At 40.7% G+C, this 22,438-nt stretch overlaps 1 protein-coding gene across 3 annotated transcripts in view; it reads right to left on the bottom strand.

The window, feature by feature from the left end:
- The window catches only part of PLCG2 (phospholipase C gamma 2), a 69,616-nt gene extending 51,770 nt beyond the window's left edge, over positions 1-17,846 (bottom strand). For all 3 annotated transcript variants that reach the window (XR_012625070.1, XM_074839312.1, XM_074839311.1), the window contains exons 1-2: positions 17,729-17,846; positions 11,915-12,148 (exon numbers count right to left, since the gene is read on the bottom strand). Coding sequence is in view for 2 of the 3 variants with exons in the window: in XM_074839312.1 (XP_074695413.1) it covers positions 11,915-12,110 (196 nt within the window). In the remaining variant the exon portion in view is untranslated. The remainder of the gene's footprint in view (positions 1-11,914; positions 12,149-17,728) is intronic.
- Positions 17,847-22,438: the final 4,592 nt, after the last annotated feature.

The following is a 22,438-nucleotide window of genomic DNA, read 5'->3' on the forward strand; positions in this document are numbered from 1 at the left end:
CATAAACTTAACAGGAAACTTTTGATCCTCAACATCTCCACTGATCTCCATTCAAATAACCTGGCAGTAGTGATCACATGTACTCACACACTGATAGGTAGGAACTGCTGTTACCTTTCCTCCAGTTATGCTTATAGGCAGACAGTAAAACAGAACTTGGATTCCACTACAGTAGGTGCTGTGCAAGCTGAGCAGAAGACATAAGGCAAGAACAATGTGAACAGGAGAACTGCAGAAAACATTACATTGTTGTACATAACAATACTGTTCTCATTCCAGTAGGAGAAAACAAACCAGCACTGCTATTCAAAGGGAGAAGTTCCGTCTCTGTCTGCCCTCATGCTCACACAACATTCACCTCTGGTTGGGAGCGCAAACATTCAGCACTGGAACAGACAACTGGGTTAGGGACAGACCCTGCTTAAAACCAGCCAAGGCCAACAGCAGAACACCTTATGTTAGCTGGAAGTGCCCGTCTAAGTTCACTGCACAGATCGGCTTCAGTCAAGTCAAGTAATTTTAGGCTGGACAGTCAGGCAGATTGTATGTAAACGGGATAAATCAGAAAACCTTACAGGCTGTCAACCTCGCAAAGTATCCTTGGCAGAAAAGTCTTGATAAAAGCTTAGCTGAGACTGGCATTATGGACTGCAGAGTCTTGTAAGGTAAGGCTCCTGATTCAAAGTCCAAAGTCTCCAGGAGTCTTTCAGTGTCTACAGCCACAAAACGAAGCTTGGATCAGAGCTCAGAGTTATGTACTTAATGAAAAAGAAAGACTCTACAGAGAGATTCAAAGGAGGCCTACAGAGTCAGAAATCAGGCCATGAGCACTATTTACTTCAGCAGGTATTTTCAGTAAGTCTCAAGAAGGCTAAAGGGAACTACTGGCAATGTTTTGGAGAGGAAAATAAGGGACTCTGATCACCTAAGTGCTGTGGACATGGGGTGGGCATTCTCTGCATGAATATATTTGCATTTTCATGTGTTTATATATGTAGCAACATTCTGCAATTTAGAACCAGTTTTCAGAATCCGTATTTTTTTTTCAACAATTTGCATTACAAAACATTCCAAAGAAGGTTTCATTTTGGAAAGGCAAAAACTGCCCCCTGCAACATAGGCTATGTGCAAATGAGCACCCAGTGAATGAAAAAAGTTTTTAGTATCCTTTTGTAAATGTACTTTACGGTGGTTAGTGAGGACAATGGCTTTGTTCTTACTTCTGCAGAATTAAAGATTAACTATACAAGGTGTGTCTTAAAAGCCTGTTTTATTCAGAGCAGAAATGAAACGCAGAACTTGTGTAACTCTAAAGGGAACAAGGTGAGGCTTCTCTCAGAGAAGGACAAAGTTGCATGAAAGCAGAAATCTGCAGCATGACAGTACAGACGTGGGATGGAAAGTAATTCAGCTCATACAAACAGTGAAATTTAGTGAGACATTCAGGGGGCAATGGAAGTCGTTATAGGTAAGCCACAAAATTATCTGAACAGTTACAAGGATGGAACATGAGAAACAGTGCACTGCATCCTGAGAAAGCACACATGACTACCTTTCCAAGGGGTCCTCTGGGGATTTAGCTGTGTGACTGACGTAAATTTTTGAGAAGTGGACCTTTTAAACCCACAGGTTTTTAAGTAATCAGGTCACACAGAGCTGTCATGTACAGTACCAACAAATTACCATTAAATTAATAACTTCTCACCGGACTGCTCAGCAGCATAACATTACAGACCCTCCCAGTTTGAGCTCTGAATTCAAGGGACCATACATCTCAAATGACTACTGGTTTCTTATTAAAAATTAAAAGGCATCTTCACAAAATAAGGTAAGAATAGGGTAAAATTTACATATGTGCCCATAAAAGTTTACATTCCACTCTCTGCAGCAAAACAAAACAAGATGTTGCTGTGTAAAACTCTGGGGAAAGTGTCCTGGAGTACCTACATCTCGCTCTCACTTTTATCAGTCACATTAGGGGTGCTCAGGTCTATGAAGTTCACTCCACCTCCATTTCGCTGGCTGGTCATGACAGGAAGTCTGGTCATTGTAAGTTAGCATTAACCACTGCAGAACTGAGCTGCTAAAGGGAAGAAATGATTTGAAAACAGCCAAAGGCTACACACATTCATTTTTTCATTTGACCACAGAAACCAAGCTCTAAATACTCAGCTGAAGATTTACACAAAGATCTCCTGGGTAACAACTGAAACACAGCAATTTCAAAACAGAAAAAAGGTGAATTTTAATGTTCCTTTGAAAAGATACTCCACAAAGAGCAAGAAGTGGATTCACTTTTTCAATGGCATACTGTTTTTTAACAGTATTCAGAATATAGAAAGAAAATAACAGATAAGGACTTGGGGTTTTCAATGTGAGTTAAGTTTATTATTACTTTATAGAAGGAAATTCAGACAGAAAAAATTCTGCTAGCAGGGAGGAAAAAAAAAAAAAAAAAGGCCACTACTAGAAACTAGCAAGGTCGAGTCTAACATTCAAGCCAAAAGAAGCACTCATTTTACACTCCTCAGCAGAATATGTAGGTAGTCATCACTTCGCCCAGAAAGGTACATGGTACCTTTGGTAAAGGTAAATGTTTATACCATCTTCTCCAAAGGGGGAAAAAAATAAGTTTTCCACCACAGAGGAAGTTCACATTGGCATTAACAATCCTACTAATTAAATGACTTAGCTGTTTCACCTATAGAGGAAAAAAACCCACCCTTCTATGTCTATGTTTAAGAACGTAAGCCACTTCCATAAATAGTCTCTTAGGTGTTAGGTTTTAAGTTTGCCAATGTATCTGAGAGCCAAAAGGATGCATGGAACTAAAATTTGCTCTCTTTGGCAGGTCATTTTAGGAAAGATTTTAAAAGCAAAATTAGAAAAATTTAATTTCCATGGAAAACATGCTGCAGGATAAAATTCAGAAAATACAGCAATAAAGATTAAAAAAAAAAAAACCTTGTTCGCTACAACAGCACCACCTGTAGCAATATACATAAGATGGTCATTACATTAAATTATACATCCCTGCATTTCACCTCACCCTGCAAATCATATATGGCCTGATCTGGCCCTGTTATCTATATGATTATATTACAGATGCACTGCTTCTCCAACGAGCTTTGAGGATTAAATATTCAGGTGCAACATTTTGCAGAAACTACTGATTTCTGCTTGGCAATGTAACACAATCTGAAAACACAGTGCAATCTTGCAGATCAAGAAAAAACAGAGCAGCTCCCACAGGTTCTAATTCTACATATAACTTGAATTTACTTAGTCCTTTGTTTCCATTCACTCCCTTTCTTAATATACCTCTGAAACATGAAAATTTAACTTTGTTTTACATTTTCTTAAAAAAATCATATTCTAGAGGACAAATTCTGTAAAATCTCATCTTTTCAGCAGGAAGAAAATCTCAAGTGAACTTAACAATCTTTGATAATTCTTTTTCATAGGTTAGATGAAAGATCACTAACACTAAATGAATTCGTGATGGCAAACATTTAAAAAGTGGACTGCAGTCATTTTGTCCTACAAACTATGGAAAAGTATTACAGAAGAAACAGCAGAAGAGAGACAATGTGAAATTAGCAGTCCATGTTAATCATAAAATAAAATGTTATGCATTGTCAATCATACCTTTCCATTAAAAATGAAAAAAGGTGTAAGATAGTCCTACTGCATTAATAAAGGTCTAAAGAAAAAAGAAATGGTTACTACGCGTTGTTATACTGAGGCATATCATCACCATCAAAAGCCTCAATTTCAGTAGCCTTTATTCCTCTGCTTCATAATTTTGCAGCTGCGTTAACAAGAGGTCTGCATCTCTGCCATTCCCAAACATGGGTATTTCATCCTCTGAGAAACAGAAAGTTTTCAGAATAAATTAATATTAACGCATTTATTCCCTTTTCTCTTTCAACCTTACCTGTACCCTAACCTCTTGGTCTACATACAGAAAGAGCATTTTAACAGCTGATATATTATATTACTTGTTTTCCTAAACATGGCCCTCCAATGCTTTAAAGCTGCTTCTTCTTGTGTGCTTGCACAACTAAATGGTCACTAGATTATTTTCTTGAGAATTTTGCAATAAATCAAAAAAATTAAAAAATATAGGTAATCTTTCTTTTCCAAAGATTAAGGGATTAAAATATGGCTTCAATCATTTTATAAAAGCAGGTCACCTCTTCACATGAAAAAAAAAAAAAAAATCCTAGGTAATCAAAAAATATGTCCTTAATAGAATATTCCTTGAAACATGCATGCTTGTACAGAGAAATTAGAGAAACACACACTTGCACATTCGAGGATTTCTTGGAGCATAAATTCTCCTGGCTGTAAATCATCACTTAACACAAGGATTCATGGAAGACTAATGCAGAAACTCACATATTTTCCAGTGACTAATCAGACTCTAGTCGCCACAGACTTTCCCTTAATATTGTCCTTAAAGCACTCTGCATCTGATAAAGAATGAAACATCCATTACGGATCAGCTTCCTGGAGATTTACACCTTGCCACCTACTTGCTCTACAATGTTAAATACCATAACCTCTTTGTGCCCTAGTTTATTCACATGCATATGTATACCACAATATGAGGAAATTTGGAACGTCTTATTTGTTAGTAGGGAAATGAGCTCTCAGTCAGCAAACCCCAGGTGACAGTCACACAGACATGTCTCTTAGCAGAGTACTGACAAGCACTTCTCACTCTTGGCCACCCCTTCTTTCCCCTCTGCCTTTCTGTCCAGTAGTTCCCTCCACTGCTATCTCAGCTATGACAGTACACTTGTTTGTGGGCCATTTGGTATCGAAGCAAAGAAACAACACATCAGAGTAGCTGACGCGGAGGCAGAAGTGACCCCCAGATACCACGGGGATGTACAACACACACCCATTGTGTGGCCAGCCTGTGCCAGTTTGAAGTGAGGAGAAACAACACAGGGTGTGCATGACCCAAGGGCCACCAGGCAGACCCACGCACAGTTGTAAAGCGTAAACACACAATAAAAATACACAGCAGAACCATAAGGAAGTGACACACTGAGCAACACACTGCAATAAATCATGCTGCTAAGTCACAGCTTCACAGTCATCTATCTAGCATGCATAAATTAGTTTCTGCAAGAAAAAGGCCCATTAAAAATTAAACAAGCAAATCAATTCCCTCCATACAAGGAAACTGAAGCTTCCTTCTTTCACGTGTTGGTAAAGCAAAAGTTACATTAGCTCTACTATAGTTACCAAGATCTGTAGTTCTTAAATTACAAACCCATGAATCTACAATGGTCAATAAAACCTATGGGTAAACGATCCATAGCCAAGGCACACTGGCTCCCACTTGCACAAGGTATCACTTGATGAAGAACACATTCCCCCACCACACACATTCCCCTGCTACATAATCAAAGTTGCCAAATACCTTCCCTAGCACCAGGCAGCTTCTAAGTCAGGCTGTGCTACAGCAAGGAAAAGCGGTGGGGGTAGACTGCGGTCCTCCACCCCACACTTCCAAGAGATTCATTTACTTTTCCTGGCAATGGTATCTGACACCAGCTGCAGATCTAGTGCCATGAGTTTTAGACCCATGGCCCTGCAAAAATTGTTCCTTTATTTCTGTGCTTTTACACTCAGAATTCCTCTCAACATTCAAATTACATTTTTATGCTTACAATGCTTTGCAACAGAACTCCCATACTTAAACCGACTGTATAGATGAGAGCAACAAAGCACAAAAAACCCCACACTGCCTCAGAGTTAGGAAGCTGATGTTATTATGCTTTTTATATAGTCAACGGCCAGAGCAAGAGACTCCAGCAAACAGTAATCCAGAGCAGGAACTAAACTTTGCTCTGGAGGAGCCTTCCATTCTCTCAGCTGACTATCTGAGCAGACAGGTGAAACTAGCCTTGTACATTATCTGCTTAATATTAGGCTGTGAAAATATTACCTCAAAGTTATTTCACACACAGTCAGAAATACTATTCCTATTAATAACCCTCACTCCCCAAGACCTCGTGCATTCTGCATCAAAGGCACTAACCTTTTTGTTGGGTCAGTCTATCTGTGGGGAAATATTAATGCAATGTTCCACCAAAACTTCTTATCGAATAAGCAGAGCAAATTTCTCCTACTGAAACCAATGACAGGGGCTCCACTGAAAGCAGAGTTAGTGTGCATACCAAGAAATATAAATGGGGGCAAAAAAACCCACAGTGGCTTCAAAGCATGGGTGATCCCATGAAGTATTAATACCACACTGCAACATACAAAGCACAACAGGAGAGGGGGAACAAAAGAAAACAAAAGAACTAAAACCCACACCATTCCTCGTCATCAGAAATTAAACCATTCTTTTGGCACTGATGAGCCACGTAACTTAGGATCAATAGCATTGAGATTCTGAGCCCCACAAGCAGTCCTATAGCCCAACTAGCAAACTTCAGGTTACCTTTAACAGTTTAAAATGAGGACAATGCAGAATACAAAGAAATGTCATTAGTAAGTAAGAGGCAGAAGAAAAAGCTCCGACATTTTGTAGCCAGCATCTACAAGTATTCCCCTCAGATGATCTTAAGAGCTATTAGGGCATCTAAAATGTCTCTATGTATAGAACAATAGCAAGATGACTAAAAGAAGCCCAAGCATGGGTGAACACAGTCACATTTAGCTCAGACCTGCTTCCTTCAGCTATTTGCATAGCTCTTTGCAGGCCCACATAAGGAAGCACATGTTGCTGGCATTCATTTTAATACACTGATGAAACACTGCATGCCAAACATCCACGATAAAAACATTTTTTCAAAGGTGCATTGCTCCCTTCTACCCATTTGGTTTTGACAGTGGGTTGTGTTGGACCTCGCTGACGTAGGAAAGGTATACATACATAACGTACTCTGCACTCTTAGCAGGTGACTAAAAGAGCAGCAGCACTAAAAACCTTCCTGGCCTCCACTAAACCTGAAAAACACTCCAGGACAGGCAGCCCCTCTCTTTTCATTGCCTATCTTTCCCCTCTCATCTAGAAGAAAACTTGAAGCTCCCACAAAATGGAAAACATGGACAAATTTTATTTAACTTGTCTTGAAAGGTGCTCATTTACCAGTCTCTCCTAACTCTACAGGCTAAAAAGAAAGGAAGACAATCCACAGTCACTCAATCTTTGTTTGGGCCTATAAAGCATTACATTTTACAACAGCAGGATCACAATAAACCGAAGAAACACAGATTGTACAAGAGGATCAGTTTCCTTACAAACAGCAAAATCCACTGTCTTCAGCAAGTCTGAATAACTTGGACAAGCTCAACAGCTAGCTTGACCTCATGAAAACTGAAATATCATCCAAGAACTCACTTGACTTGAACAACTCTTGGCTGCACAGCTCTACAGGAAACAAAGACTGTTCGTGCACAGGTTACCAACACCATTAGGACAACTCAGGAAGGGTGTGAGCAGACACTGATGGGTTGCTCTTTCCCCTCTCTTGCAGGTGGGCAGGGAGGACTGGCACTAGTAGAGAGCTGGTACATAATGTATCAAGTCCCCTCACTTTAATAGAGCAACTGAGGTTTTTGGTCACTCTTTTTAGCTCGGGAGTTACTGCGGTGCTGAGAATGGTGCTACACAATTTCTTAATTCTTCAAATACGGGGTTTTATTTTAGGTTATGGTAGATTCTATCTTTACAGATCAGAGAGGACTTGATACATACCAGCTTAAAATCTGGCCTTTTATTCTACTGTTGAAATAACCTATCCTTCCCTAAAGGACACTACCAACCTGTATTCTTTCATTTAGAGAAAAATACAGAGGTTTCATCCCAGTTCATTTTTATTAGAAAATTCCTTTTGTATATGGTGACTCAAGGCTTCCAGAAGGTCAGTGTAAAATCTCCAGTACTTAGACATTGTGTGGCCTGAGCCACACCAATGAAGACAGAGACTGCTTAAGCCAGATTTCCTAGCCTTTGTGTATCCTCACTTCTTACCACACCAAAGGCTTGGGTCTAGAAAGAGTTTTCTAAAGAAAGGTATCTCCATTTTACTTACTCATCCACAGAAACACATCTGCACTGAGCAGGAAACAACCATAATTTTAGCAACTCTTTTGCTCTATTCTAAACAGAAATGCTGACAGGTTTTTAATGAAAAGGTCCCTCTCAAGAGTAATGCAATTTAAAATACACAATACTGCCACATTTGGGGCCATGGGGTTATCTAAACAGTTATATCAGTATAGCTAATCCCACATCTCCCTTGCACAGGTCAATTTATTCTAGAATAAGAGTAGCTGCCTTTTTGTTATTGTGAGGTTTAACTTAAATCACTTCTAAAATAATATTAACCAAACTTGAAAAAGGCCTTTGTAATAATTATGAGCAACTCTGGCTTAGAGGAATTTGAGTGTCCTTCACACATTACAGTTCACCAGCAAGAAAATCAACACTATGACATCCAAAATTCCCAACACTATACAGGGCCGTTAGAGGGAGAAAAACAAACTTTTTTTCTTAATTTTCAAAGGAAGAGAATTAAAATATAAAAGTTGGTCTTCATCTTCTCTATTAGCAGCCTATTTCTGTGTCCCAAAGCTTAAGAACTCTCCCCACTATCTGATTTAGAAACACAAACCCCATAGCAGATGCAAACATTCAGTTCTCTGCCTTCTGTAAAGAGCAGCTGCCAAACTTGAGTTAAAATGGCACACACACAACAGGAAGCTATCTTAACTTTCCCACCCGTACTGACTATTAATTCTTATTGGACTGTAGCACATGTAAATAGCAACCGCTAAGACTGCATCACAAATATTTATTGTACAGCACAAGCACATTAAACAATATAATAATTGAAATGATAATTCTATGCCCTCAGCTGCTAAAAAAAAAAACACCTCAAAAATGTAGGTTTTGTTTTTCACAAAGCCAACACAATCCACCAGTGAATACTTGGGGTCATTCATATATACATTAATATATACACAAGCCAAAATAACTTTTCTCCTACCACAAAGTTGGTACCATCTCCTCAGTATAGCTCCAGAGAAATACAAATATTAATTGTCATCAGTATTCAAGAAGCTTATCCATTCAATTATCAAATATGAAAGCTTCAAATACATAATTTTTCCACTTTTCAAGCAAAAACAAAGCCTGAGTCTCAGTCAAAAGCAGCAGTAGCAACATTTAAATAACTAAATAAATAAATAAAATATTTCCTTCCTCTTCAGTAAAAACACTGTCAGCAAGTTAAAGCTGCAGTGACTTTCATTTCAAGTAGATCAGATACAGTTCATGGTAAATTGTAACAACTGTTCATAACATATTCTGAAACAATGCCTGCAAAATACATCTTGGTTTTGGGCAGATTTTTTGGTTTTTAAGACAACAAAACAGTATTTTGCATATTCGTGCTTTAGAGTATGACCTAAAGTTTCCATTGTTATAAAGGTCACTTAAATGTTGCTCAAGTAAAAAGACTGCTACAGTATTACAATTTTGGGGGAGAGAGGCAGATGACCTTTGGGTAAGTCACAGGTCTGTAGCTATATTCTCTGCTCTAGTAATGACTGCCTGTGTAACTGGAAGCAAGTCATCATCCTGTTGGAATATCCAGATGTAGAGTCCAACTATAATATCTACCTTCTTTTAAAAGAAGTGTTAAAATATATGCATAGAGCAAACTACTTAATTATCAAGATATATTACCACAAACACACACCACCCCCAGGAAGCTTTGATAAAAGGAGATTACAAGTCAAGCACTGAAAAAGTTGACCCTAAAATCTGGAATGCACAGTCTGTACAGCTTTAAATTCGGCCCTTCTGTGCGAACAGCTACGATAAGTCTTCAACTACATGACCACATACTGTTTTTTCCCAGAGGCCTCTATTGTTCACCCATTAAGTGGTCATTTTCTATTTTTTTTTTTGATCTCAGTGCTCTGTGCATAACCCCAGGCTTTATTTGTTAAGCATATTCAAGCCATGCTCTCATAACTGAATTATTCATCTCCTCTCAGGACTTTTTTTCTGGCACACCTCACTTCAGGATCTGGGCATATCAGAACCAGTAATGTACTCACATGTGTCATTATAGGAAGGGATAATTCCCCTCATTTTCACATGAGAAACAGGGGCAGTGCAAGATTATGATCCACAATACCTGGTAAATTAGGGGATCCAGACCTTTTTGCTTTTTCCCAGAACACTGCATATGACCATATTTTCACCACCAATGATAAAACCATCCTCCACACAACCAACCTTTCATTCCAACACATTTCCAGTTGCAGGTCCAGTCTGCACAAGGAATGAGACAGGAACCAATGGAAACAGTAGCAAACAGATTTACTACTTGTAAGTAAGGAGCACGAAGGACAGCTGCACAGATAATCCAAAAATCATGCAACTTTTCAGTGCCTGTCTTTGCAACCTTACAGATCAATGCATTTTTAACTTATTGTATTTACCAAAAAAAACCCTTCTAAAAATCCGCAACTCAACAGACAAACTCCATTCTCCTCCTTGCCGTTTGCTCTCACGTTAGTGTGTACTCACATCCAGAGAGAACACCAGGAGCTCCTGTCTGTTGCACTACTGGAGTACCTGCACAGTTGCTCTCTGTAGGGGATAGCACTGAAACAGTACCACGTAGATTTTTTCCCACTGGAATTCACATACATGTAGCCAAGCCTCCCCAAAGAGTAAAACGTTACAGGGAGAAACATCTGCTTTATTCTCCATATCTATGACTTTTTTTCCCCCTTAATTATGCCTCTGTCTCTTTCTTGCATTCAACCCTTTTTCTTCTCTCAGGCCTTGATTATCTTGTTTCTCACTGAAATCCCTCTCTGCCAAGTAAGTTTGATTTCACCTCTGTAGATTCTCCATGCTGTATTTATTCTCTCACTCCAATGTACCTGCTCAGCCTTCCCAGCTCTCCAACTCCAAACTCTGACTTCGTATCACAATTTCTTTTCCCAAATAGCCCCAGATCCTCATATTAGCTGAGGCTGACCAATAAATTATTCTGGCAATTCAGGCAAACAATTCAATGACTTTATTGAAGACAAACACCATTTAGCAGTTGCATAGTAAAATCATGCCCATAATAAATTTTTTAAAAAGTTACCATATAGTCATATGCAAGCACTGTAATTCCATTGTACTAACAGGAGCTGCACAAATGCCCAAAAGCACAGGCTGAGCCTGGTGGACATCAGCCATGTTCAGTAAGAACTGAAGATTAGTCTCACTTTATTCTTCTACCGTAGCTTTTGCAGTCCTATGTAGCTTTACACACTCCTATTTCCCAATCTTGTTATAAATGGTGGGTTTAGCCAGTTCAGATATCAAGAGACATTGTCAACTTATGACTTCATCACTTATATCTCACAGCTTCATCCTCCTAAGTCACTAGTGCTTTCCCATAATGGTCCTAAATAATGATTTCTAACCTGAAACAGCAAATTTCCTAAGAAAATAAAAATTAACATTTATAACAAAAATAAAACAAAGAATTTTAATTCCGTTTCCTTGTATTTTGAGTCATTTTCTTCTGGATAGAAAAGGGGTAAAGAAGTACCACTTGCTTGAATTTACAAGACATCTTGATGCTTAACGATTGAAAACAGTTGTCACTCAGTCACTCAATTCAGAGAACACTATATCACCATATTCAAAGATGAAGACTTTGAGAACAGTGCTTAGAGTAAAAGCACATTAACCATATTGAAGTGGTGTTAGATACCTAAATAACAAGCTGCAGAAGATCCTTCTCCTACAACTCTTTTCAGCCAAAAACTTCATTACGTCAATAAAGGCTCATTAAAACAATATTTGACAATCACATCAATTTATTAATAACTCCAAGTTCAGGTACACTTTGCAAATACTCACAGAAACCTTCAATCTTGTCGGCTGTCTTGCTCCATGCTACCTGCCTGGTTTCCATTATGACCTGAATAGTCCTCCTTTCTGGACTACTCTTCTTAAGGCTGAATACTGTCATAACAGTTCCCAACTCCAAGGTCCTTTTGATCTGGCTTCTCTCATACTCCGGCAGCACTCCATAGTCTACACTCTTTCTGGGCATTTTTTTTTCTTAATCAAACTTCTATGGTTTTCAGTGTCCTGGAAAGAAAAAAGAAAGAAAAGGGAGAAAAATCAGTATTTAAACCAGCATTTTTTTTCTTTAAAAATCACATTTGTGTAAGTTAAAGCTACCTAATAGAGACTCCTGCCCATTCAATACAAGGCAGATACACGGCTAACATTAACAGCATCCTTGCTGTTTCATCCTGACAGAAAGTACAAACAGTTTTCACAGAGGGCAGTATCAGTGACACTTTGGTAGACGCGCTGCTGCAAAATCTATTAAAAACGAAGAGCTGGGTGGAGCAGCTACTGCATGCAATGAATTGTGATCTAAATTTCTCAGCAAGACCAATGCCTCTCTTCTAGCTTCACCATACCGCTAACTGCTTCCTCAGTCTTCTAAAACAGAAGTATGTAGCGTTCCAGACCAAAATAAAGTAAGCCAAGGTCTGTTTAGCCCAAACACATAAAAATCAAGTTAAGGCGCATGACTCCCAGTATGCTTTTATGCACGCACATCTTCAACTGCATGTACATCCCCATCACTACAAATACAGATTTACATCTCTAAAGTCTCAGCATTATGACAGGAAAAAAAAGAGAGAAGAACTGGAAGAAATACAAAATGTAAGCATACCTGAGTAATAAGGACAAAAGAGCATAATACAAAGAATGCAAACCATTGAAATGTCAGGGAAAATAAAACCTAGATCATAACAAAGAAGGCATTTAAGCCTAAATAAAATTAACGAACGCATCGGAAACATAAAAAAAGGTCTTCAGATTAAAGCAAACTATGTTAAAAACCTCTTCTAAAGGAGCAATATTTGGTATCTCTGTAGCATTTTCTACCCTCTCCTAACCAAAAAATAGTGTATAAATATAAATATACTGCATAAATTGCTTTAACCACAGCAGTTTATTTCACTTACCAAGCCTCCAACATTTTTGCCAATAAAACCAGCAGCTAAGGAAGGATTACTTCCTGGGACGGTTACACAAACTACTCTTGATTAGATAGCCAAAAATGGTACCTAGTACAATTGTGAATAGAATACTCTTCCGTAATACCTAGCAGGTTTTCTGTAGTAAGTACATCACTTACAAATTATACATGCACATCAAATGTAAAATGTAAGCATAATACACCACATATTCTGTCCAAATGCACTTTTACCAAAACAGCACCTCATAGCACTAAGGAGTAAGAATGCAACCTCTGAAGCCTTCAAATAGCAATACTGGTTTTGCCCCAGAAAATGGCAACTGTTACTGGTAGGTCTAAAGTAAGACAGACTTCCTCAAACAAACTTCCAACCCCGACTATATTTATCTTGATTTGATGACTTGAAGAGTCTCCTAAGACATCAAAAAATGTGCACTTTGACCCTACCAAATTCATTTCAAGCATCAGATCTGCTTTTATTTGTTTTATAGAGTGAGATAACTTTGCTCACAGATATTTTCTCTGACAGAGACAGAAGTAGCTCTTATCAGAAATCACCATTCCTATAGGAATTTCTTTATTGTTTTAGGGTATTTGTAGAATTATGTTCCACAAAAACCTCATGAGTTCTATGCGAGCTGGAGGTTAAACTTTTCATTCTTGAAACTGAGGATAATTTAATTTCCACTACTGTGAGAAATATCTGGAAATCCATTTTGTCCTAAGTATTGACAATCTAGATATCAACTTGAGAAAAGAGATATTTGCAACAGATTTGAATCATACTCAAAATCTTTCTATTCTCCCAGGGCTTTTTTTATTTATATTCTTAAAGCTGTCTTCAGATAATCAAAGCGCTGTCCCCATGGTGAACTACAGCAGGTTTGTTCTTCTTCTTACCCTGTATTACTAAAGAAGGATCTTTGCTGCCTGAAAAGACCTCTGAAATCTGAGAAGCCTCACAGGCTCTGCAGCCAATGTTGCTGTCTTCTTGATACTACATCACAAGGAGCGAAGAAGTGCTGATGATTGAAGCATAGCAATCCAATGACAAGATAACACAAGAAATAATGACATCAGCTTGTGCAAACTCTTGCACTATATCAGAATTTAAATGTATATGAGAACTATATGAGAATTTAAACCAGCTGTCTTTCTGAGAGCTATAAAGAAAATAAGGGGGAAATATGAGTAAATACAAATACTGAAACAAATGTTGGCTATGTCTAAAAAGTCTCAGTTTATGCACTTTTAAAACTTCATGGCTGTGTTTCTCCTACACAGTCTACTCTTCCTTACTTACATGTCAGGTGGAAGGTATTTGTGTGCATACACTTAGGACACATCCTGGCACAAAACAGCCAAAAGAGAGATGCGTATACAGCAGCTGTCACAAATATTAGCAAGTTTCTGTGCTTCGGTCTCCCACACATCATTGCATCAAACAGCTAATTACAAGCATGATTACTCCTCAGAGAGATTATTTACAAACAGGATGCCCTGGAAGCTGCTCTTTCATCCATGCACAAAGAAGGAAGTGTATCGTTTTCACACAAGTAGCAGAAGCCGCTGCCACGCAGTTCCCAACCATCCCCCTTAACCACATCCCTGAGCCAGGCAGGTTTAAAGAATCTCTGTGCACATGCAGCCACCAGCCACAGCGTCTCCTCTGGTTCTCCTCCTCTCTCCTCAGTCCACTACTCTCCATCACAAGAAGTTTCAGTTTCCGTGTTAATAGCTAATTCAACCATACCACTTCTCGCTTCCCCTTCGTAACTTCTTCCAGCCCTCCTCCCCCTCACCCCATGTCACTATCTCCTGACCTGCTCTTCATTAAAGAGCGCTCTTTTCTGCTCGCTCTCATTAATACCACAAAACTGTCTTTCGACATCGTGTCACTAGCTGCTTTTGGTACAATCTGTCTGACTTTGAAGCTGTCCAGTGCAATCTTTCCAATCTCTTTTTAAATTCTACCACCTCAATAAACACTTTTTTTTTTTTTTTCTAAGCTAACAGAGAAACGAACAGTCCCTTCATACCTGTAGGGTGGCCTCTTCTGCATTGCCCACAGTGAACCTGAGGCACTCTACAGCAGGAACCATATCTCACTCAATGTTTTGCAAAACATTATGCAGGTTATTTGATGTTTAATATCTATAAGCTTGTTATTGTAATAAGAAAATGGAGTACTCTTTCCTTACAATACTGAAAAAAATACAAATACCCTGATCCTCCTTTCCTGACAGTGAACAGACAACTTTTAAGGGTATTAAGCAGTGGCAGATTTTAGCCAGAGTGTAACTGATCCTTTTTGACTCCCTGGAACTAATCAGATAATGATTTAAATTATCATGGGCTTGTATCTAACAAGACAGCCATAGTCGTCTTGCTACAATGACTTATAATAACAGAAATGAAAGGAGGAGAAAATAAAAAATTAAATTGAATTAAAATCTTTGTACAGTGTCTGGTTTTCTGACAAAAAAAGAAACCCTGTCTTCTCACTTTGCTCTTTTCATTAAGAAATGTAATAAAAGGAATATGCCATGATTTGGAACCAGGTTTAACCATTTTAGTAACACTTCGCTGCAATAAAACCCTCAACTTTAAATGAGTATAGTTTTTCAGGAGACTATAACAAAATACACATCTGCTCTGCCTTTTACAGTACCAAGTATAGCTGTAAAATGAAATATGACTTAAAACAACAAGGAGTTTCTAAATATAGCTATTTAACAAAAGGCAATGCAGCAGGTTTTTTGAGAGATTAGTCCCTTAGTACAAAGGAACTGTCTCTCAGAGGTGGCTTCTTAAACAGTTTCCGCTGAATATAATATACTGGACTTCCCCTTTTAACACAGCTCTTTCTTCCAAAAACAGACCAAATGGTGTTTGTAGTCTAACTTAAATCCCAAGTCATACCAACCTGCTCCAGTTTAAGAATAGTGTCACAGAGAGCTTCCTAACAGTAAAACATACTACACCTCCCAAAAGAACTAATGGAAGCCCTTGATATTAGACCTAACATTTTAAATATTAAGAGTCTTCTTACACTCACCCAGAGGTGCCCCTCAGCCTTCTTACACCCATCACTGCACAGCTATTTGAATCAACAATATTTCTAACTATTCACACAGCAGAACTCCGTAATGACCTTCATCACCCCATTATCTGGGTATCTCTAAACCAGCGGGCTGAGCTACAAGGCGCCCTTATGTGCAATGGAAGCATTACTGCTCTTCCACTGAAGAGTTATTGAAGTCTAAAGTCGAAAGGTCCAGCATCAGTTACACGATTCAACAAGTGAGATAATAATCACAGAGTTTAGACACAGACACCAATACATGACTTTTTCCCTTTGACTGCAGACACTATAGGAGCTGAACTTTGATGGCGTCCTGTACCACATGCAGAACTGGGACCATTTGTTACTGGTTTTGTAAGAGTGGTTTTGATACTATTTTTTATTGAAAAGCCTGATTTAGACTAAAAAGTCAGAAAGACTCGCTGTAAGCAACCAAGTGAACATGAACACAGAAAAAAGTCCCTGCTTAACCTATCCAAAAACTTGTATATTTAGTTTTACTTCATTACAGTACTTCAGCGTTTCAGAAACAAACCCTTCTTATCTGAAGATCAGTCTACAACTCTTAACTCTCTTTGTGATAACACAAAGAAAGGGAGGAAAAACTGTAGTAAAGGCAAAGTATAAATGTACAGGCTAGCAAAGGACATCTCAGATAATCACTGATGAAGCCATACTCTGTTATAACTTCACCCATATGACACAGCAGGTGCTTTCCAGGCACCCAAGGTCAACCAAGAAGTGCAATCCAAAATTTGACTCCAGTCAATTTCTAAGTTTTCCCATGTAATCTGGGGCACTGCACAAGGGTTGTTGCATCCTCTGCCCCTAGCCCTGCCTCTGGATGCATTTAAGGCGTCACTTCACCCGAGCAGGCACTGCCTCAGCACAGCACCGCCAGTATGAACATCCACCAGCAACACCAGTTCAGTACCACAGCCCTAATAATTAGTAACGATCAACAACACATGGCTCTCTGTGCAGAGCTCTGCAGTGCAGCTGCTGCCCTTGGAGCCTTGCGGTCTGGCGGAAAGCAGGGGAGAGGAACCACAGCAAGATGGTTGCCCACCTGCCACGGCCTGGCGGGGACCGAAGCCCTGGCCCCGGGCTGGGGCCCGCACCCCTAGGCACGGATGTGCGTGGCACGGGGCTGCCATCAGGCACAAGCCGACACCGTGAAGGTTTCCTTCCTTCTTCTTCGGCAGGGTGGCCTGCGGCAGAGCACGGCCAGTCACAAGGTGCGGGGTGTCAGGTCCCCTCAGGGAGCCCCCAGACGCCCTTGTCCCCTCCAGGCCAGGCGCCCTCCATGCCCCGGCACGGCTCCCCCTCACACCCCCCAGCCCCTCGCCCGCTGCCCAGCCCTCTCACCGAGCCCCCTCAAGCCGACAGGTCTCGCCTCCCCTCACAAGACTCTCCCTCACGCCCCCGAACCGCGCCGGGCACGGCTGCCCCGCCCCAGCGCGGTGCCACCTGCTGCCCACGGGGGCCTGAGCAGAGCCGGCGGGCCGGGGCCGCCCCTCACCGCCCGCGGGCAGCGTCCCGCGGGCAGCGTCCCGCCGCCGGCGCACCCCGGGGACGCCCTCACCTGCGCAGCGGCGGGGAGCTGCCTCCCGCGGCGAGGCCGTGCCAGCGGCTGCTGATACCGACGCCTCAGCTCCCCGCGCCCCGCCGCGCCGCCCCGGGGCTCCCACTTCTGCTTCTGCCGTAACCGGGAAGGGGCGGGGTCACGTGACCCCCCGCGGCCACCTCCTGGCGCGCGGGGCCGGACGGGCCGGGGCGGTGGTTGGTGGCGCGGTCTCCCCTCAGCCGGCCGCCGCTCGCTGGCCCGCCCCGGGGGCCCGGCCTCCCTGAGCGGGACGGGACTCCTTGTCCCTCCACCTCCCCCGGGGTTGGTCCGAGGCTTGTTCCCTGCAGCCAGTGTCCCCTCAGGGCCCCGGCCGCGGGCACATTGCCTCGTCCCCCTCAGCCATCCCGTGAGGCGGGAAGGAGAGGCGCGGTGTCCCCCCTCACGCCTGGGTTCGGCTGCGGTCATATGTTCTCCTGCTCATCTGAAGGGGAAATTTTACTAGTTCGGCTGAGAATCGATAAGTGATTGAAGAGTACCATGAGAGAGTGAGTTTAGATAAAGGCTTTAAAACTTTACTGTCACTGGAATTACGTTTTCAACTTAAAATTGACTGGCTTTATGGGGTCCACTACAAAGTGCATTATGTCACAACCACTTCAGCTTACGACTGGCAATGCTAAAAGTATTTCCCAGTTTGGGATTCAGAAGAGTGGTGATAGGAATGACGTGCTGTTTTCAGTTCAAGACCAGATACTGCCATGAAATTTGAGGTATGGGTCTTGTCCCAGACCTATTTGATAAAGCTGGGGGAAATTCCTACATCCCTAAGCAGAATATCAAAGTCATCACTGGGAAGAAGTCATGCCAGTTCAGAAGACTACAAAACAAATGCCTAGAAACCAAAGCTAGGGATAGTACAGGGTTTGCAAGGCACAGATTTCCCCACTCAGAGGAAGCTCTTGACCATTTCTGCAAGGGCCACTCCACGTTACAACAGCAGAACCCATGTTCCAAATGCTGGTTGCCAAAGACTGAGGTTAAGTGTGGCAGAGACAGCTCTTCATCTCTCCTCCCAACACTGGCACAAAGCAGTTAAAAGGACGTGCCTTTTAACAGAATAAAATCTAATCTATTGAGAGGAAAAAAGGTTTTCTGTAACTTCAGTCAGCTTTATAAATGGTCAAACAGTGGTCCAACGTTATTTTTTGTTAATGCTTTCACCCTATACATGCAGAAACTACTGAAAGAAAATGATATTTGGAGTGGGTTGGTGGCAACAAGTTCTGCAACACCAACAGCAATACTACCTAGATGCTTAGGTCAGAAAGAGAAGAAAATGTCCATTGTATCCAGCAAAATTTGTAGGAGCAATTTGGAAAACTTCCCAAAAGCAAACTAACCAGCCTTTATCATAGTTAAAAGCATCAGAGAGTTTCAAATGAGCATGACTTACCAGGAACAGAACTGAAGAGTGCATTCAAAATAGACTGCCACAAAAGGAAAAGAGCCTAAAACCCAGTACCTGTGAAAGGTGTGGATCATTTTAAATGCAAAATAAAAAGATGGCCGTTACAATCTCATCATTGTTCACTATTTCATGAACTGTCTCGCTAAAGATTCTTCACATTTTTCCAGATGTCAAACCTGGGCAAAGTTTCCCTCTTTATATCGTGTGATGCAGTTACAAATTCACAGACCAACATCTTACAGGAGACATGATAGTAAAAGAATGAGAATAGCAGAATATGTATCAATCACACCAAAGTGTCTCTCCCATACTTTATTTTTAGCTCTTCATCATTAAAACTTTCAATGTTTCATGTTGAAGCCGCCTTTGAAATTATATGAGCAGTGACAGAATACCAGCGCCAAGTGGCCAACTTCCCCAGCTGCAAAAGTTAATACCCAAACATTTATATGGTCTAAGCCACAAGACACACACCATACACCACAGAGAGCTGAAAGGTGCACGTGATCCTAGGAATTTTACAAGCGGGAGATAACAGTATTCTCTAAATCCCAGCTGTCAGATCCAGGATTCATCTGGTTATGTTGACAGTAAATCTAAGTTCCAGCAAATACCAGCTTCAGCAACCCCTCCTGGTTCTGCTTCACTAGGCCAGGTACTAACAGGCTTCTCACCAGTCATATGGCACAGCTTCAGCACAGGAACCACCCTTGAACAACCCACAAGCCACACAGACACAGAGCTGACCATCTTTATGGTATTCAGAGACTTTGCTGCAGAAGTTAAACATTGCTGCAAAGTATACCGGACTTTAGTCTAGACATAACTTTAGTGTGATTGTGCCTCAGTGGTGTCCTGGAAGGAAGACTAAAACCTACCAACTTCCAACCTCAGGCTTACCTGATAAAGCTCTCTCTCTTAAATCTGAAGAGTTATTACATACTCAAAATATGTACGTGGAAGAAAATCATAGCTGCAGTGGGGATCATAACATTGAATTCCATAAATTGCTGGATGTAACAAAATCTCAGCCATATAGATGGAGGAAGAAATCCTTAAAAACAAACCAATAAAATAGTAACTTTTAGAAATACCAGCTGTTACTCAGCACATCCATTACACCAGAAGTAAGAGTACTCAGACACCCTTGCAATCACAACAGAAGATTAAAAGTTACTGTCAGAATCAGCAGCTCCTGCCATCCAACTTTCAAACCTCGGAAGTGGGACCTTCCAGGCAGAGAACAAAACGAGTATGGACCTCAGAGTCACAGATGATTATCAGGTGACATTTTCTGTCCTTTTTTTGTAGTAAAAAAGCCTGTATATGTGTGTTGAGGAGAGGTGTGGGAGAATTAGTTGTCCGAGATGAAGAACCTGGCCCCAGCAAAGCCTGTGTGTTTAAAGAGAAGGTTAGCCATTAGAATAAAATCTTCCTTCCTTTTTTCTTTTTTTTTTCAGTTTAACTTTATTCTTATAATTTTAAAAGGCTCCTTAAATTGTTAAAAAATATAATCACAATTCATACTATAAGATCTGAAAAGAGAATTTTTCAGCTGGGAGTACATTTTTACATTTCAGTCATAAATCCCTCAAAAAGGAAATTTATAGTGTTGACACTGACACTTCCTTAACTACAGCATTGGAAACTTCAACCCTGTCTTATTGTCATATTTGGTAATGAAGTGTTGATTACTTCCCCTGAAGAATAAAGCAAGGCATGAAAGAGAATCACAGGACTGTCTAGGCAGCCTCATGGATATAATAAATAATGGTCACAAAACTAGTGCCACTTCCTCACAGGAGCTACAAAGAAAATACAGCTTTTGTGTGGAAGATAGAAGTTGAATAGCTTTATCCCATCAATTGTGAGAAATGTTAGTCATTACGCAAGAGGAACAAGTATTTTAGAGACCATCATTGACAGATTATCTAGCCTAGGTATTTATGCATCATCATAGTACTTACACTCCTTAGCAGGATGTACATTAGCTCAGCTAGATTTTCTGGTTAGAGCTGTAAAAGTTGTAAGCAGAAGTTTTATAAAGAAAACTTCATTTTCAAGCTTTTCTTTTATGAACTTGTCATGCCAATCCAGCTTCCTATCAGAAAGCAAGCGCCAATTTGTGAGAGAGAAGTCTCTGGTCATTCAAGACTAGCTGAAGACAGTTCCTGTAAGTGGAGTGGTGTTACCTCTGCAGAACTGTTTCCTGCTTCTTGGATGGATTTATGAGAGGGCACTTGCACGCACAACCACATGAACTGTTTGGCTGCTGGGATTCTAGAGGCCAGTGAATGCAAAGGACATGTTGCTTTTTTATAGCTTTTTTTCAAAAACTCCTTTATTTTGTCAAAGTTTTTCCCTTGCCAAAGAAAATGAAATTGCTTATGTACAGGACGTAGTAATCAAGGCTAGCCCTGGGCCTGAGGTTGCTTGTGGTGGCCCAGCAGCCATTGCCCAGCTGCCCTATTCCAGAGTTGAGATGGCAGCAACTGCTGCAGTCTGGAGGGAGGAGGGGAAGAACGTCCCTTCCAGTGGCTGTTGTCACTAGCAGAGCAGTCCTGTACCGTTCCAGCTCCTCATGGCAATAGCTTCAGCTACACTGGGAAGCCTTGATCGGGTTTTAAAGGTCACCTTTTGTATCTCAGAGGGCCTTCGTAGCATGAATATTCTCCAGCTGTAGCAGCACAACTCAAGTAACAAACTTTACAGGGGACCCACCTTCAAATACCATGTGACAGGTCCAACACCCTCAGCACATCTTCTCAGCATAACGGAATTCAGGCTCCATGCAAAGTGTATTTCTTGTAAAAGGTGTTCTAGTGTATATTTGGCTCCGTTCTTATCAGAATTTCATTTTAATCATGGTAAATTATTGTCACTTAATCATAATATTTAAAGTAAATATTGATTTAAAGTAAACTACTTAAGCTGCTAGCGGAAAAGCTGACATGAAGGAAGGGAGGTTGTACTTTTAAGTGGCTGGCCTGTTGCCTGCTGCAATGTTTGTCTGAGTCCTAAAATGTTCAACTACTCCCCAGTTCAATGACCCTGTCCCTTGTTATTTGCAGGCACTGAGTTTAAAAAAACTTCTGAGGAGTTACTGCACTCTGTTCTCATACACAAAATACAGTACTATCCCTTACAATTTCTGTAACAATTTTCATTTGTAGATGTCAAAACAATTTAAAAAAAGAATGGAAATCATTATTTCACATTTTCAAAGGCATCAGGCTCAGAGAGTGAGGAGGTTTGCCAGA

Source organism: Strix aluco, chromosome 14, assembly GCF_031877795.1.
Source record: "Strix aluco isolate bStrAlu1 chromosome 14, bStrAlu1.hap1, whole genome shotgun sequence".
NCBI classification, from domain to species: Eukaryota; Metazoa; Chordata; class Aves; order Strigiformes; family Strigidae; genus Strix; species Strix aluco.